This window comes from Triplophysa dalaica, chromosome 23 (assembly GCF_015846415.1).
Source record: "Triplophysa dalaica isolate WHDGS20190420 chromosome 23, ASM1584641v1, whole genome shotgun sequence".
Taxonomy (NCBI): Eukaryota; Metazoa; Chordata; class Actinopteri; order Cypriniformes; family Nemacheilidae; genus Triplophysa; species Triplophysa dalaica.
Window position 1 is genome coordinate 18143832 of NC_079564.1, and position 17632 is coordinate 18161463.

Here is a 17632-nt window from a genome sequence, read left to right on the forward strand (position 1 = left end):
AATGAAACAAAATAACCATGAACACACCTGCAGATAAATAATGGAACATGTGTTTTATTTGATGTTGGTGGTGTGAAAGAGACGTGAAACTCATGAGAGTGTGTGAACATCTGCTGTGTTGTGAGAGGAACAGAATCTTTCATCCTGATGATGCAAATCTGAGTTTCACTATTTGATCCTTTAATCTCTGAAATGAAGCAGTTCAGTTTCATTTGACTATTAACACATTGAACATTTGATTTATTTAATGAACAGATGATACTTGTATGGTAAGCACTGTTTCTTCAGTGTGTCCATCACATCCCAAAGTTTTTCCTCTTTAACATCTGAAGTTTATTTTGTCTCTAGCAGCTCACTGGGACTTTAAGATACTGAAGCAATCATTTTCTGAAAAACTATTTAAAGATATGATCTGTCTGGAAAAATCATAAAAAGTAATTTACACGTACAGATAAATACGGTGGTACTTAAAAATTTGCATAGTGGACTTCTCTTGCTATTAAATTTAATATGTTAAGTTAGTTTGAGTCAGAAAATAAAAGTTTATTCAATACATGGTTTGAATTAAAAAAAAACATTTAACCATTTGTCCAACATTTACGAATAAATGTCCTTAAAATAATGTAAAATGGAAACACTTACTGTTTCGACTTCATTGGGTTCTTTGCTATCAGATGTACAACACGAAATAATGGCGATGAAGAAACAGTTACTATAGTCTCAGTCTGTTGCAGTCTCATGAGTTAAGCTTTGAAAAGTGGATGTGGGGGTGTTTGAGTTCCCCAAAAACTCTTCAACCTATTATCATAAACACATCCTTAGAGCTACAACTCTTTAACAAAAGCTACATTTACAGTTTTTTCCAATTGCTATAATTTTTTTCCAATACTTTTAACAATTTTTTGAAACTCTTAACGCAGTTGGGTGAGCACAACTTCCTTAATTAGGGATGCGCTGCAGAGGCCACTTCCTACCCAGGGGAAGGAATACAGTGGATAGAGATATGGTCTCGCCATTGGGGGAGATGGCATGGGACATGTGGACTGAGTAGTTAATCGCGAGGTGTAGGTCCACCTGGTGGAGGTCATGGGTTACCAGGAGTGGGAACCTTCTCATGAGGATACATCATACGGAACTGCCCACGGAGGGGGTATTACGGATGTCCGGTAGCCCCAGGTCCGGTTAGAGCTATCTGTGATAGTTTATGTGTTCTCAGCCCGTGGGATCTGGAGAGGGCATCTTTTCGATTGGCACATCAATTGCCTCAAATTGTCAACGCGGCCACTCGGAGCTGTGGCCGTAAGGTCTCCGGTGCCTGTGGAGGCGGCAATCCCCGAACCCGGTGGTGGACACCGGAAGTAAGGGATGCCGTCAAGCTGAAGAAGGAGTCCTATCGGGCCTGGCTGGCTTGTGGGACTCCCAAGGCAGCTGACTGGTATCGACAGGCCAAGCGGACTGCAGGCCGGGTGGTTGAGGAGGCAAAAACTCAGGCCTGGGAGGAGTTCGGTGAGGCCATGGAGAAGGACTATCGGTCAGCCTCGAAGAGATTCTTGCAAACCGTCCGGCGCCTCAGGAGGGGGAAGCAGTGCCCTACCAACGCTGTTTACAGTGGAGGGGGGCAGCTGTTGACCTCGACCAGGGATATCATGGGGCGGTGGAAGGAATACTTTGAGGATCTCCTCAATCCTGCAGTCACGTCTTCCATTGAGGAAGCAGATGCTGAGGGCTCGGAGGCGGACTCGTCCATCACCCGGGCTGAAGTCACAGAGGTAGTCAAGAAACTCCTCGGTGGTAGGGGAACCGGGGGTGGATGAGATCCGCCCTGAGTACCTCAAGTCTCTGGATGTTGTGGGGCTGTCTTGGCTGACACGCCTCTGCAGCACCGCGTGGCGGTCGGGACAGTGCCATTGGACTGGCAGACCGGGGTGGTGGTCCCTCTTTTTAAGAAGGGGGACCGGAAGGTGTGCTCCAACTATCGGGGATCACACTTCTCAGCCTCCCCAGGAAAGTCTATGCCAGGGTACTGGAGAGGAGAATCCGACCGATGGTAGAACCTCGGATTCAGGAGGAACAGTGTGGTTTTAGTCCCGGTCGTGGAAAACTGGACCAGCTCTATACCCTCTCCAGGGTGCTGGAGGGTTTCATTGGAGTTGCCCAACCAACAACCACATGTGTTTTGTAGATTTGGAGAAGGCATTCGACTGTGTCCCTCGCGGCATCTTTTGGAGGGTGTTCTGGGAGTATGGGATTTGGGACCCTATGCTTAGGGCTATCCGGTCCCTGTATGACCGGAGAAGGAGCTTGGTACGCATTGCCGGTGGTTAGTCAGACTTGTTCCTGGTGCATGTTGTACTCCGGCAGGGCTGCTCTTTGTCGCCGGTTCTGTTTATAATTTTTACGGACAGAATTTCTAGGCTCAGCCAGGGGCCAGAGGGTGTCGGGTTTAGGGACCACACGATTTCATCTCTGCTCTTTGCGGATGATGTTGTCGTGCTGGCCCCATCAGAGCAGGACCTTCAGCATGCACTGGGATGGTTTGCAGCCGAAGGGTGAAGTGGCTGGGATGAGAATCAGCACCTCCAAAACCGAGGCCATGGTTCTCAGTCGGAAAAGGGTGGCTTGCCCACTTCAGGTTGGTGGAGAGTTACTGCCTCAAGTGGAGGAGTTCAAGTATCTGGGGGTCTTGTTCACGAGTGAGGGAAGGATGGAACGGGAGATTGAGAGACGGATCGGTGCAGCTTTTGCAGTAATACGGTCGCCGTATCGGTCTGTCGTGGTGAAGAAGGAGCTGAGCCGCAAGGCGTAGGTATCGATTTACGGGTCAATCTACGTTCCTACACTCACCTATGGTCATGAGCTGTGGGTCATGACCGAAATGACAAGATCACTGATGCAGGGGGCCGAAATGAGCTTTCTCCGCAGGGTGGCTGGGCGATCCCTTAGAGATAGAGTGAGAAGCTCAGTCACTAGGGAGGAGCTCAGAGTAGAGCCACTGCTCCACCACATCAAGAGGGGCCAGCTGAGGTGGCTCGGGCATCTTTTCCGGATGCCCCCTGGACGCCTTCCAGGGAAGGTATTCCGGGCATGTCCCACCGGGAGGAGACCCCGGGGAAGACCTAGGACACGCTGGAGGGACTATGTCTCCCGGCTGGCCTGGGAACGCCTCGGTGCCCCCCCGGAAGAGCTGGAGGAAGTGTCTAGGGAGAGGGAAGTCTGGGCATCCCTACCATCCCGACCCAGGATGAAGCGGAAGAAGATGGATGGATTGAATTTAGCTCTGTATACTGTGGTAGGCTATATAAGACCAGCCCTTTTTTTGATTGCACTTATGCCTTTTGTTGTCCTTATGCTGTCCCAATTGCTTCCATGGTTTACCCCACCTGTACGTCGCTTCGGATAAAAGCACCTGCTAAATGACTAAATGTAAATGAAGACATTCTTGACATTAAACGTGTAAAAACAAAAAAAACCTCTTTCTTCATTTACTCCAATATATTTGTAACCTTAATCCTCTGAGCTGCCATATGTTATAAAGTTCTGGAGAATAGAATATATAATTCATAAACTTTTTAGGCATTTAGTGGAGTTGAAGTCACTAGTTTACAGAAAAAAATATTCAAAAGAGAAGTATGCCACTGGTGGTGGTTGAGGAGATTCCCCTTCCATGTAAATCACTTTGAATGTCCAGAAAAGCGCATTATAAATGTAAAGAATTATTATTATTATTTAAATATATTTAGTTACTGTCCATCTCTGCAGACGGCCTGCTGCCTGAAGTTCAGTGATTCGCAGTACGCACACCCAAGATTAAATGGGAAAAACTGTGAAATTTCTGAAAGGATGTGTTTGTGTTTCCACTGGTTTGTGTATGGCTGTAGAATCAGTCAAGTGTGTCAGTGTCTGACTGACTGATGGAGGTTTTTGTGCGACTCTTTACCACGGTGTGAACACAAAGCTACCACTGATGCTGTGTCTACTCATACAGTAATAATGTCCTGCATCTTCAGTCTGAACTCCACTGATGCTCAGAGTGAAATCCGTTTTAGATCCACTGCCACTGAATCTAGATGGTGTATTTGTGTATAACTCATTTGCCATTTTAATGAGGAGTTTAGGAGCTTCTCCAGGTTTCTGCTGATACCAGGACAGAGGCTGAAAACCCCAACCCTGATGGACTTCAGGACTGGTTTTACAGGTGATAGTAACTGTGTCTCTTAGTTGAGCAGATTTCACTGCAATGACTTGACCTCTTGATTCTACATGAAGATGATAAATATTAGAAACATGAGTTGCATTTTATTCTAGAGTAATTGATATTTAACACAGAGGATCAGTAAAGCAGAATAAGTGTAAGGTTAAGTTGTTCTCACCTCTGAAACAGAAGACAGATAACATCCAGATGAAGACGCTGATGAAGGTACTGTTTGCTTTGAGTTTAGATGAATAATGAAGTTTTTAATCATTACTGTTATATCTCCCAAGAGTTATAAAAACTCCCCGATTACTGAAGCGTGTGCTTCTAATGCAAAGTTTCTTCATGTAAATGATCAGATACAGGGCCCCTTCTTCATACCTATCTTACTGAATTAGCTGGATTTGATTGTTGACGATTTGGAATTGTAGTGGAGTAAGTAGGCGGGGCAAGACCGTGGTTCGAGAACGGTGAGTAATTGTTAATGAGCGCCAGCTGTGCGCGCATCGGTCTCGAATCACGTAGGAGATTGGGAGCATATAAGAGAACGAGCGACCGGACCGTTGAAGAGGACCGGGCCCGGACACATGTTAAGTTTATATTGTTATATTATTATTATTTATTATTTTTTATATTGTTATATTATTATGTTTTGTCTTGCCAGCTTTTCGAATGAATCGCGTTTTGCGAGATCGACAGGATCCTTTAGCGCAGCGCGATAATCTACTGATTGAGAGATATCGTTATTCTCGGGTGGGTGTAATCTTCATTATCAACTTGTTGAAGCCACATGTTAAATGTTCGACTCGTCGGAGTCGGGCTTTAACAACTGCACAAACAGTTTGTATAGCTTTGTGACTCTTTGCGAGTGGCACTTTCCTTTACACTATTGGAGATGCAGAAAAAGTGGGAAAAAGTGCTGCATGTCGTGCCATTCGCAAAGTTTATCTGTCACTCAAACAGTTTTTAGGGGCTTTGTGGTATTTCCCTGCCACTTAATACCACAGTCTGTGAAGCAGATTTTTTTTGCCATAGCAGGTACATTATAATTGTTAATGAAGATCATACAATCATGATCATGCCAAAAAGTAGCCTAGGAATTACAGTATTTGTTCTTCAGGCTTTCCTAACGTTATTGGTGCCAAAGACTGCACACACGTCTCCAAGGCCCCACCTGGCCCCAATGAAGGGGATTTTGTGAACCGAAAGGGATAACACAGTGTAAATGTGCAGGTAAATTACTAATACGATTATTAATTTTCCAGATTAGCAATAAATAAAAAATAAAATAAAAGTAATGTAATCAAAAAGTATGCAGTTGACTGATGTGTGACTCCATGTTCACAAATGTGGAAGCCACATGGCCTGGTTCTGTGCATGACTCCAGGAATTTCAGAGAGTCACATTTATGCACATTATTTGAGCGTGGTAAGATTTTTTTTTTTAAACTCACTGTATTACATAATTTTATTCTGAGCCTAACAAAACTCCATTATTCCGGGTGCTTACGATGGGATCCTGCTTGGTGACAGGGGCTATGCCTGCAGGCAGTACTTCATGACACCATTCCATGACCCAAACCCTGGACCACAAACCCGTTACAATGCAGCTCTAGCCAGGACAAGGGCACGCATTGAAATGACCTTTGGCCAACTAAAGGGAAGATTTCAGTGTCTTAAGGGTCTGAGGGTTACACCTGTCACGGCCTGTGACATTATTGTTGCATGATTCATCCTCCACAATATTGCAACCATCAGATAGAGAGGACCCCTGTGATGGAGGTGCAGCCTGATGATGACCTCCAGCCAGTGCACTTGGACCAACCTAGTGGCAGAGCCGCACGGGACAGAATTGTGGAACACCATTTTATAATTCTTTTTTTACACAAACCTTCATTAAATTAATAATAGAAGACAAGACAACATGCTTAGTTCATGGAGTTTTATTTCCATTAATGTTTCTCAAGAAAAGCCAGTGATGGTCATCTTTTGCCTGCAATAAGATATATTGTTATCTCAGGGCAGCAATAGTGCTCTTTGTGAAAAATAGTGTTTTAGCACTTACTCTGAAGTTCCTTTTGAAGCAACTCAATCTCTAGTGGCAGTTTTTTCTTCTTTAAGGTGTCAAGTTCAATTTCTCCCGTTAATTTTTGTTTTTTAAGAGCAAAATACTAAATTTGTAGTGTAAACCTGTTGAACATTCCGTTTATATAGGGTACGGATAACCCCACTGAGCCATTAAAAAAAATACTCAACAAGCCTCATGCAACAGAAAAAGGAACAGTAGACTGCCCACCTCTGTATCACTTTGTGCTGTAGGCGTTTCCTCCTGCAACTCATATTGCAGTCAGAAATAATATGTACACACCTATAAATTCAATAAAGTTATTTGTGCACTTACAAGTACTTCCTCCAAAGGACAGTCATCTGAGAGGGTTTCTTCACTGTCCTGTGCAAAAGAAAAATGGGTATTACAAAGTGTTGCACTTTCTTTCCTTTTGATGTAAAGTTAGAAATGTCCACTTAATGCACATATTTCAGACACCACTTTCTTGGGAACAGGTAAAAGTGTTGGTGTATTATGTAAAACTACACAAAAGAGGAGAACTCAATGGCATTACAATACACTAGGAACAAATATGATCAATAACATATTGCAAAATATTTTTACATTTGTTATCCAGTTTTCACCTTCACAAGTCAAAGCAATTGACTCAATATTTATCTGTTGAAATGAATGTACCAGCCATTTGGATTATAGAAATAATTTAACGCAGCAACAAATTATTTACAGTGTAGCAAGATGATTTAAAACTCATTTAGCTGTAATTAAGGTGTTGCTGTTACTGGCCTCTGGCTTTAGGTCTAAGGAAGAGCTGCCCCAGGGATGCCCTTTACAATGGGTGGTTCTCATTTAGCCCAAGGGCAGCTCTTCTGTCGGGGTATAATGTGGGGGTGCAGGACCACCACCTGTTTTTTTCTGCTCCGCCTTTTTCTTGATTGCTGATTATAAACAGACAAACACATCATTTAAAATGTTTTTGGTAACAGATACTAAACAGTAGAAGTAGAAAGGATTACCAGTTTGAAGAATATTCTTGTTCTTCACTTTTACTTGTTCCCAGAGCTGGCTCTGACATAAAGTAATTAGAAAATTATTAAAATAAGAATATATACTGTAATAATAACTGATATAACCATAACATGGAACACTTACCTGGCTTTTGCACACTTTGAAGTGTTCCCTTGCGTTTTAATTATTTTTTCACACTCAGCAAACCCTTCCAGTAATAATTCTTGCTCTGCTGTGTTGAAAAACTGAGCACGCTCTTTTGCCATGATGAACAGCCAATAGCAGCGTTGCTGATCAATGTTTCTACTATCGATACATATCCCCTTTTAAACAAGCGCATGAACGCGCAATTATCTCAGATAACTCAATCCAGCTATACTAATCATATCCGGCAGGTGTGTTCGAAGAACCTAATCAGCCAGATCATGATTAGCACGATTATATCATCTTGGATGTCTCATTTGATCTTGGATGTTTTAAGCAACGTACGAAGAACGGGCCCCTGGACTTGTTGTCTTAGAAACAGGTTTGTTAGCTTAAACCTGCTCAGGAGAAGGCTTACTTCATATAAACACGATTAGATCACAGCCATGACGCAGTAAAGTCGAATTCTTTCATACAAAAGCATCTTGTTGCGCTAGGTACAGGATTCATTGAGAGAGCTTTGCGAAGTTTACATGTAATTAACCCGATGTTTTGCTTTTAGAACAATATTTATTGTAATATCCAACAGTATCAACAGCACTAAGGCAAAATGACCTGAATCTGCACGAGTCAACAATCTTCAGTCACGTTTATGATGGGACTGTTTGAAGACACCATTGCCTGACCCAAACCTGTTACACTGCAGCTCAAGTCAAGACAGAATCGTGAAATGACCTTTGGGCAACTGATGGGAATGAAGGATTTCAGTGTATATAAGTCTAAGGCGTGAACCTCACAGGGCCTATACACATCATCAGTAGAGAGAGGAGACCTGTGATGGTGATGCAGCCTGATGAGGATTTCCTAACCACTGCACTTAAACCACCAGACTGAGCTTCATAATTAGTATCTTTTGGATTTCTGTTTTCTTCATTATTCTTAAAATAAAAACATCACAGACATGCTTATGCCCACGCGCATTTTAGTTTTTATCTCCATGGATAATAGGGAGGCGTCAGCGTCTTCTTTTACCAGGAATATGAAAGGTTATGTCAGTAAACAATAAATAGTTTTAAAATCTCCAATCTTTTCAAAACTAAATCTCTAGGTTTGTTCTTTATATTGTCAAGGTCAATGCATTGAAGTTTTTTTGCATGTAGTCATCCTTTGAACTTTAAAAAGTTTCTGCATCTTGTGTCTTTTGTGGAGAGAAACCAATAATTCACAATACATTAAAAGCAATAATATAGCACAATAACATCATATTTTCCTCATCTCTGTACCACATGTCCTTGCTTACTCAGCAGATGAATGCCTCCAGATGATGTGGACTCCTGCAACTGCTACTTATCCAGTTTAATGTTATTGAAATGGACAGTCTCTTACCTCAGTATCCTATGTAGTGAACACTAATGGGTATCCATCCATCCATTTTCTACCGCTTATCCGAACTACCTCGGGTCACGGGGAGCCTGCGCCTATCTCAGGAGTCATTGGGCATCAAGGCAGGATACACCCTGGATGGAGTGCCAACCCATCGCAGGGCACACTAATGGGTATAAAACACTTTATTTTGTTTATCTAAATATACAACTTCAGTTTACAACTAATTTAAAATGTTATAAATATCTCTGAAAGTAATCTGTCTGTGCAGCGTTTGAAGTGTTCCTCACAAGGTTTTAAATTTGTCATTATCTTTTGTCATTATCAGCGGGGAATAAACAGACGTAACTACGTCTTTAACAACCAGCCAATAGCAGTGTTGCTGATCACTAGTTCTTCTATCGATATATGCTGCAATGATCCCAGACAATTGAATCCAGATATTCTAATCATACACAACAGGTGCCTTCGAAGAACCCAAGTATCCAGATCCTGATTTGCAGGATTAGGTCATCTCGGATGTTTCATTTGATCTTGGATGTAGTAAACGAAGTACGAAGAACTGGACACTTCTCGGCTAAATAAAGCAGTCTGTAGTCTTTAAATGATTCACTATGTTTCAACCTCGTTTGAATGGTTTTATTTTGAAAACGATTGATTTGTCTGACTCTGAAGGTTTTCTGGTCATTTAATGATAGACGTGATAGTGTAAATACTTCTGTAACACATAAAATAAAGGCAGAAAATATGTGAAATCTTTATTTCATTTGGATGAGAACATAGATTTTTTAAATAAAATATATTTATGTGACTTTCTATTTGAATATTATTGTGTGTTAAATATTGTTGGTGACTGTCTGACTTAAATCTTGTATTCTTCATGATTCTTCTTTCTCATTATTAATATTGCTCACCCTTTATGTTTGTGGGTTTTGTAAACGTTTAATCGATATCAAACAGAGTTTAATTCTTAGAAAAAGTAGCAGTTTTGGGAATACAATGTTTTAGTCTGACAATCATTGGTGTGGGTGTGAAGGGGTGTGTGTTAGTGAGTGTGAGTGTGTGTGCGAGTGTGAGTGTGTGTGCATGCGTGTCTGTCATTGTCTGACTGATGGAGGTTTTTGTACGACTCTTTATCACTGTGTGAACACATTGCTAGCAAAGCTGTGAAAACTCTGACAGTAATAATGTCGTGCATCTTCAGTCTGAACTCCACTGATGCTCAGAGTGAAATCTGTTTTAGATCCACTGCCACTGAATCTAGATGGAGTTCCAGACTGAAGGCTGTCGGTCAGATATATGAGGAGTTTAGGAGCTTCTCCAGGTTTCTGCTGATACCAGGACAGAGGCTGAACCCCCCAAACCCTGATAGACTTCAGGACTGGTTTTACAGGTGATAGTAACTGTGTCTCCTGGATCAACAGATTTCACTGCAGGTGTCTGAATGACCGTCACTTGACCTCTTGATTCTGAATAAAGAATAATAATATTAGTGACAAGATTTCATTTTATTCTAGAGTAATTGATATTTAACACAGAGGATCAGTAAAGCAGAATAAGTGTTAGGTTAAGTTGTTCTCACCTCTGAAACAGAAGACAGATAACATCCAGATGAAGACGCTGATGAAGGTCATGTTTGCTTTGAGTTTAGATGAATAATGAAGTTCTTAATCATTACTGTTATATCTCCCAAGAGTTATAAAAACTCCCCGATTACTGAAGCGTGTGCTTCTAATGCAAAGTTTCTTCATGTAAATGATCAGATCTGCTCGGCTAAATTAAGCAGTCTGTAGTCTTCAAATGATTCACTATAATGTTTCAGCCTTGATTGAAAAGTTTTTATGTGAAAACGATTGATTTGTCTGAAGATTTCTGGTCCTGTTATGATAGTTAGGAGAGAAATGATAGTGGAAACACAAATATGTTTCTATCTTAATTTCATTTGGATGAGAACATAAAATATTTGAATGAAATACATTTCTGTGAGTTTCGATTTGAATATTATTGTGTGTTAAATATTGGCGCTGTCTGACTAAAATCTTGTGTTTTTTCATCATTAATATTGTTCACCCTTTATGTTCGTCTGTGGGTTTTGCAAATGTTTAATCAATAAAAGCAGCTTGTCAACACAGTGGTCAATTCTTTAAAATTAAAGATTTGTGGGGATACAATGTTTTGGTGTGACAGCAAAGATGTTGAACACAGATGTGTGTGTGTCAGGTGTCTGAATGACTGATGGAGGTTTTTCACCAACATGTAGAAGTTCGAAGTGTTTCAACACTCAACATTCAGTAAATACGTTTTTGTGTCTTTAAATTAACGTTTATTGTTGTGCTACACGTGTTTACAGATCTTTAGAAGTCTGTTAATCATGTCATGTCCATATCTGTTGTGATGTGATGTGTGTTTTTGTATAGTGACAGTGAAGCGCTCAGAGGTTTTTGTACAGCTGCTCCATTAGTTTCTATCACTGAGGTGGACGTTCGGCGACGGCCGAATAAGAACTTCTAAAAGTACTTTTTACTGGACACTTTGATTATGATAGAATAGCATTATTAGTCTTACTTTCTTTTACGCTTGGCTCCCTCTAGTTCTGGATCCGTCTGTAGATCTGAAGTCACGTCAGCTTTCCTTAACTTTGTTCTGGCAGTAGAATAATCAGACAAAAATATGACTGGGATCAGAACCATACATTCAGAAATTCTATTCATTCAAAAACTTTTTCCACATTACAGATTCCAAGGGGCTATACACATGAAACAAAAATATTGGCTTCAATCAAGATAATTAAGTTTACACCACGTAATACATTCAGATTAATCACTCCGTGTTTATGTTGATGATTTCGTAGCATACGAACAAAAAAGCTTTGTGTCATCTTTTTTAACCCTCCACTGACTTCAGGATTTGGAAGGGGGAAGGGAGGCATGCACGCATGACTCTCGCGGTTTTTTGCACCGATCAATCAAGTTTTTATTTATGTGTTGCCAAATACACCAATCACGCCTGGTCCAGATCACATAAAAAATAAATACATACGAATCGATCAACGAGTTCCTTACTGAACAAATAAACTGAAAGCTAATTTGTGAATCAATTCAACCGGTTTATTGAAACGACTCACAAGAACTCGTTTATGCATGGGACATCATCACCAATATTTAAAAATAGCTGTAAGTTACCTCACAAAACTTGTAAGAGAGAGCTCTATGGATATTTTATAGTTTTCTTTATTGAATACTGGCACTTGAAAGAGGCATTACGGCCTATAGAAGCCCAGCAACATGGGCAACATTTTCACTAATACATAAGAAGCGGTCGCACCTTTGAAAAAAACAAGACATGTCCCAGGACCCTTTAAGATGGCTGTTATTAAGCCTCTTATCAAAAAACCAAACTTAGACCCCAATGAACTTGGAAAACTATAGACTGAAACTTCAAATCTCCCGTACTTGTCTAAAATACAAGAAAAAGTAGTGTCCTCTCAGTTGTGCTCTTTCCTACAAAATAATGACATGAACGAAAAACCGCATCACAGCACTGAAACTAAGTTTGTGGTGTGGTCATCCTCCGTCTTTGGAGGATAAATTATTAGAAATCAATACATTGCATACTAACCATTCCTTGACATTATCAGAGAGGCATCTTTGTTGTGTGTCCCACTTTCAACACATCCATTATGAAAGATTCAACACATCTTTGGTGAAAGATGCCCTTTGTATGGTTCCCATCAATAATCTTTTCACTTTAAAATCTGAAGTTTGTATGAAATCATTCAACAGAAACATCTCAATGCGATACACGGTCTCTGACCAGAATGAACTACGTACATGTTTCTTGAATAATTGAGAATTGTTGTGCATTCACTTGTGATTTAATGTTGCGTTTCCTGCTAAATGCTGATTTTGAACTTTTTGTGAATTTCAATACTAGTTTATTTATGTTTGTTTGCTGCTCTACTCTCTCAGTCTTTACTTCATGATTACAAGACAAACATAAACTGGATTAAAAAATAAGAATGGTGTTATTTTTTCAAAAATGTACTTTAGTGTTAATAAAACAAAGCTGATTAGGCCTATGCATGAATGTCTGTTGTGTTTAAATGTGTGATGTTGTAGAACCTTCACGTCTCGATATTTAAAAAATTATCATGCAGAGTTTAAGAAAAAAGTTTGAACTACAGGATACTCACATACTCATGTCAAAAGTGTTTTATAACTAATAGGTCTGGATTATATTGAATGCTGATCCTTTTAACTTTGGTAGTTTCTAAATCTTTATTTTTGTGTTCATAAAAAACACATATTTTCACAACATATATTTTTGTGTTTTATTTTTTGTTTATAATATGTTTTGAGTATGTTTGTATACCAATTACAAAAAAAACAATTAGCGATTTGTAATGATTATGAAGACTCAAGCATGTTTTCGGCAGTGGTTCAATTGTTTTATCAGACATGCCACGGTTAAACTAAAAATAATATGTAGAAACTATGGGGAATGAAAACATTATATAGAAGGTGTAAAGTAAAATTAAAAGCCTTCGTGTCTACACCAACACAGTTTTGATCCTCAGTTAATTTTTGCATCTATTCAGTTATTTCCTTGTAATTGACTGATTTAAAAAGAAACAGATTAAACAGTCAAAACAATATTTATTTAACATGGTTGTTTATATTAAATTTGGCAATAAAACTAGTTTTCTCATTGGTTCTCTCAGGTGTAACTCGTCCTACAGTTACGGTTCTGCCGGCGTCCAGTGAAGAGATTTCCAGTAAGCAGACAGCAACACTGATGTGTGTGGTCAGCAAGGGCTTCCCTTCAGACTGGAGCTTGAGCTGGAAGGTGGATGGGAACATCAGGTCTCAGGAGAACAGCGCTGGACTCCTGCAGAAGGACGGTCTGTACAGCTGGAGCAGCAGTCTGACTCTCTCTGAACACGACTGGATCAAGAGCGTCTCAGTGAGCTGTGAGGCCACACGAGGAGACCAGACAGTCACTGGACAAGTGAAGAGAGATCAGTGTTCTCAATAGATCCTCTGTCTTCTGCTCTCTTCTTATCATTCATGTCTCACAAAAGTGGCTTTCTATTCAGATGTGCTTCATTCATTCACTGATGAGTTTCTTTTTCTAAACTTCAATAAAAGAGAAATAAAACTTTATTTTGTTTGTTTCTTCAACCTCGTTTAATTTTGAAAATGTGTTGTGTCATTTGTTACTTCAATGGTTTCAATTCACATTTAGGGCCTATAAAAATAAACGTCAGTCAATGAAGCATGAACACACCTGCAGATAAACTGACACCAGACCAAACCAGCAGAAACCTGCTACATACAGTATGATAGTCTGTAATGAATTATAATCATTTAAAAAAAAGAAATAAGGACAGATGAACAATGAAAGATAACTAAATAAAATGTGTAGAGAATATTGTACAGTTGTTGTGTGTTATTTAGTTGGAGGAGTGTTAGAGGAACATCAAACATCTGCTCTGGTGTGAGAGGAACAGAATCTCTCATCCTGATGATGCAAATCTGAGATTCAGTTTCACTGTTTCTCACTTTATTCTCTCATCTGAGACGCTTCAGTTTGACTGACGGATGAGACGTGAGCTTTCTTCATATTCATCACTTCACAATCACTCTAATCTCATCTCATCTCATCTCATCTCATCTCATCTCATCTCATCTCATCACTCACATTCATTTATTGAATGTTTATGAAAGATCAAAATAATAAACGTTTCTCATTCTCCTCTTATCATATCAGCTAAAGCTTATTTAGAGCTGAGAAAGATGCCTAAAAATGCACATATTGTCATTTATTAAATATTACATATCCAACAAAAAATGTTGTTTAAAATGTTGTTGGATGTTGTTTAAAATCTTCTGAAGTCATGACACAGCAGCTGTGTGTGATTCTATCTATTTGTTTCTCAAACACATTTATCATCAAGTTTAGAATGAGTGAAGAAATGACAGAATTAATATTTTTAAGTGAATGAATGCTTTAAAATGAAAAGCAAGAAATCTCCAAAATTCTGTGTACTGCCCGACATTAAGATCAGTTAAGTAATTTTTTATCATAAAAATGTCTAAATCTAATAATCTATCATCTAAATTTGGAAAAACATAGTTTTTTAATAAGAGACTGATGTGTATGTGTGTCTGTGTGTGTGTGTGTGTGTGTGTGTCAGGTGTCTGACTGATGGAGGTTTTTGTACGACTCTTTATCACTGTGTGAACACATAGCTACCACTGATGCTGTGAACACTCATACAGTAATAATCTCCTGCATCTTCAGTCTGAACTCCACTGATGCTCAGAGTGAAATCTGTACCATCTTGTTCTCCATCTCCACTGAATCTATCTGGAGTGTTTTCATAACGACTATCTACTCCAGTAATGAGGAGTTTAGGAGCTTCTCCAGGTTTCTGCTGATACCAAGATAAACCCCAGCCATCTATTGCAGGATTAGTTGTACACTTTATATTCACATTTTGACCCTCAGAAACAGGTTCAACTTTACTCTGAGTTACAGTAACTCCTCTGGATTCTGTTGAGAAGAAAACAGATTGACTTAAAAATAACATTAAAAGTAATAAATAATGACTCAACATATAAACATTAAAGAAAAAATTCTGTTACCTTGAATAAAAACAGCAAGAATCCACATGAAGGTGATGATGAAGAGATTCATTTTGTGTGTTTGTTGTGTGTTTTGTGTTGTAAAGTGAGAAACTCAGAGACAGTTAAACACACTGATGCGCTGAAGCATGAGCTGATCATGCAAAACACTCCACGTCATTTACAAAACACTCCTACTGAACTTATAAAGTCCAAACTGTGATGAAGAGTCTTTTCAATACAAACATAAACAAACAAACATTTATTTTCAACACTCATTTCATCAATGGATGAAAAATGGATTTTCATCCATTTCCTTTGGAGTGTAAAGAAAATGATCATTACAAATATAAACATCCTATTGATTATTTTACACTTACTGAATAAACTGAAATTCAACACTGAGAAATTATAATAATTTTAATTTTAATACATTTTCATCAAATAAACTCATCAATAAAACAGCACAGATGAGAGACTGAGATCATGAAGGCTTACAGTAATGATGAGATTCATGAGATGAACTCAAACACTGGGTTTTCAAAGAGTCTGTATTCTCTCTCTCTGTTTTTGTCTCTCTCTCTCTCTCTCTCTCTCTCTCTCTCTCTCTCTCTCTCTCTCTCTCTCTCTCTGTCTCTCTCTCTCTCTCTTTGTCTCTGTCTCTCTCTCTGTCTCTCTCTCTTTAGATTTGAATCTGAAGTGTGTCATCAGTGTGTCACCTGTAGAGTCACATGTGACATGAGTTTGGGATGAGAAGCATCAGGTCACAGGTCTCGGGTCAGATATTACGATTATCAGGTGTGACTGACACTCTACAGGTGAATATGTTTGTAATTCTGTGACAAGAGCATCACAGACTGAATGAAAAACATCTCCTGTCTGAAGTCTAAAGATGCTTCTGTGATCTTCACCTCTCATCAGTCTACAGCTACACATCAGCTCAGTGGTTGCTGTAAGATTCAATACTGATTTTGAACATGTTACATGTGCTCAATTGCTTCATTTATCAGAGTTATTAATCGAAAACATAATAATAACATGATAATGAGGTGGTTTAATAGTTTACAGTTTTTCTCAATTGCTAAAACACTAAAGCCTATTGTCTGAACCAAATGATCAGTTGCCTGAACCCATTGATTGAATCAGGTAGTCGAGGTGGTCGAGGTGGGCGAGCTAGTCGAGGTGGTCGAGGTGGACGAGGTGGTCGAGGTAGTCGAGGTGGTCGAGGTGGTCGAGGTAGTTGAGGTGGTCGAGGTGGTCGAGGTAGTCGAGGTGGTCGAGGTGGTCGAGGTGGACGAGGTGGTCGAGGTAGTCGAGGTGGTCGAGGTAGTCGAGGTGGTCGAGGTGGTCGAGGTGGTCGAGGTGGACGAGGTGGTCGAGGTAGTCGAGGTGGTCGAGGTGGTCAGCGAAGACAAAGAACAGTAATATCTGATGAAATCAGAGCTACTGTGATTGAACATGTTCTTGTCCATGGTATGAGCATGAGGGAGGCTGGACAAAGGGTACAACCAAACATCAGTAGATTCACTGTGTCCACCATAATCCGAAGATTTAGAGAAGAGAACAGGTAATTACCTTTTTTGACATTATAGTACAGTATGTAAATGTACATCACTGTACCAATGTACTGTAGTATTGTAATGGAGGGTTGATCTAATTGTTTGTAGGCCTAGTATTCCATGTATATTTTTTGTAACTCCATGTTCTCTTTTTGTAGAATTGAAAGACTGCCACCTGGGGCACCTATGTTCTCCTACACCAAGAGACCCTAATTGTTGCTATGGTCCGTGAGAACAATGCCAATAAACTGAATGAAATTCAGCAGAAGATCATTGAGGACCATGTAAATTTTGAGGGTATCAACAGTGTCAGCCTCTCTACTGTTGTTCGTGTCCTCAAGCGCAACAGACTGTGCATGAAACGGCTATACAGAGTGATCTTTGATCACAACTCAGACAGAGTCAAAGAGCAAAGATTCCAGTATGTGCAGGTAGGCATATATCCAGACACATTCAATGTTGATTACTCCAAGTAGTGATTTACTGTGGTGGCCTAAATCACTTTTTCCATATCATTTACAAAACTATATCTATTTCTACAGAGGGTTTTCCAACTGGATGCAATGGATAGACCCAATGAATGGATGGATGAAGCTGGGTTTAATCTCACTAAAAGGAGCAGGAGAGGCCGTAATGTGATTGGACATCGGGCCATT

The 17632-nt window shown here is 39.8% G+C and overlaps 1 long non-coding RNA gene and 3 gene segments (V, D, J or C); 2 read left to right on the forward strand and 2 right to left on the reverse strand.

Annotated features, from left to right (window-relative positions):
• The first annotated feature begins 4618 nt into the window (after positions 1-4618).
• LOC130413069 (uncharacterized) lies at positions 4619-9484 on the forward strand. The gene is made up of 4 exons (XR_008905443.1): positions 4619-4945; positions 5313-5425; positions 8713-8964; positions 9120-9484. It is a non-coding gene; the product is annotated as an uncharacterized LOC130413069 (long non-coding RNA).
• A 332-nt stretch (positions 9485-9816) lies between these two features.
• Positions 9817-10492, reverse strand: LOC130413062 (immunoglobulin kappa variable 1-12-like). The segment is given in 2 exon segments: positions 9817-10260; positions 10374-10492. Coding segments are annotated over 2 exon segments (385 nt in total).
• Positions 10493-12583: 2091 nt separating this feature from the next.
• Positions 12584-13953, forward strand: LOC130412893 (Ig lambda chain C region-like). The segment is given in 2 exon segments: positions 12584-12617; positions 13512-13953. Coding segments are annotated over 2 exon segments (348 nt in total).
• Positions 13954-14988: 1035 nt separating this feature from the next.
• LOC130413609 (Ig kappa chain V-III region VH-like) lies at positions 14989-15565 on the reverse strand. The segment is given in 2 exon segments: positions 14989-15346; positions 15439-15565. Coding segments are annotated over 2 exon segments (375 nt in total).
• Positions 15566-17632: the final 2067 nt, after the last annotated feature.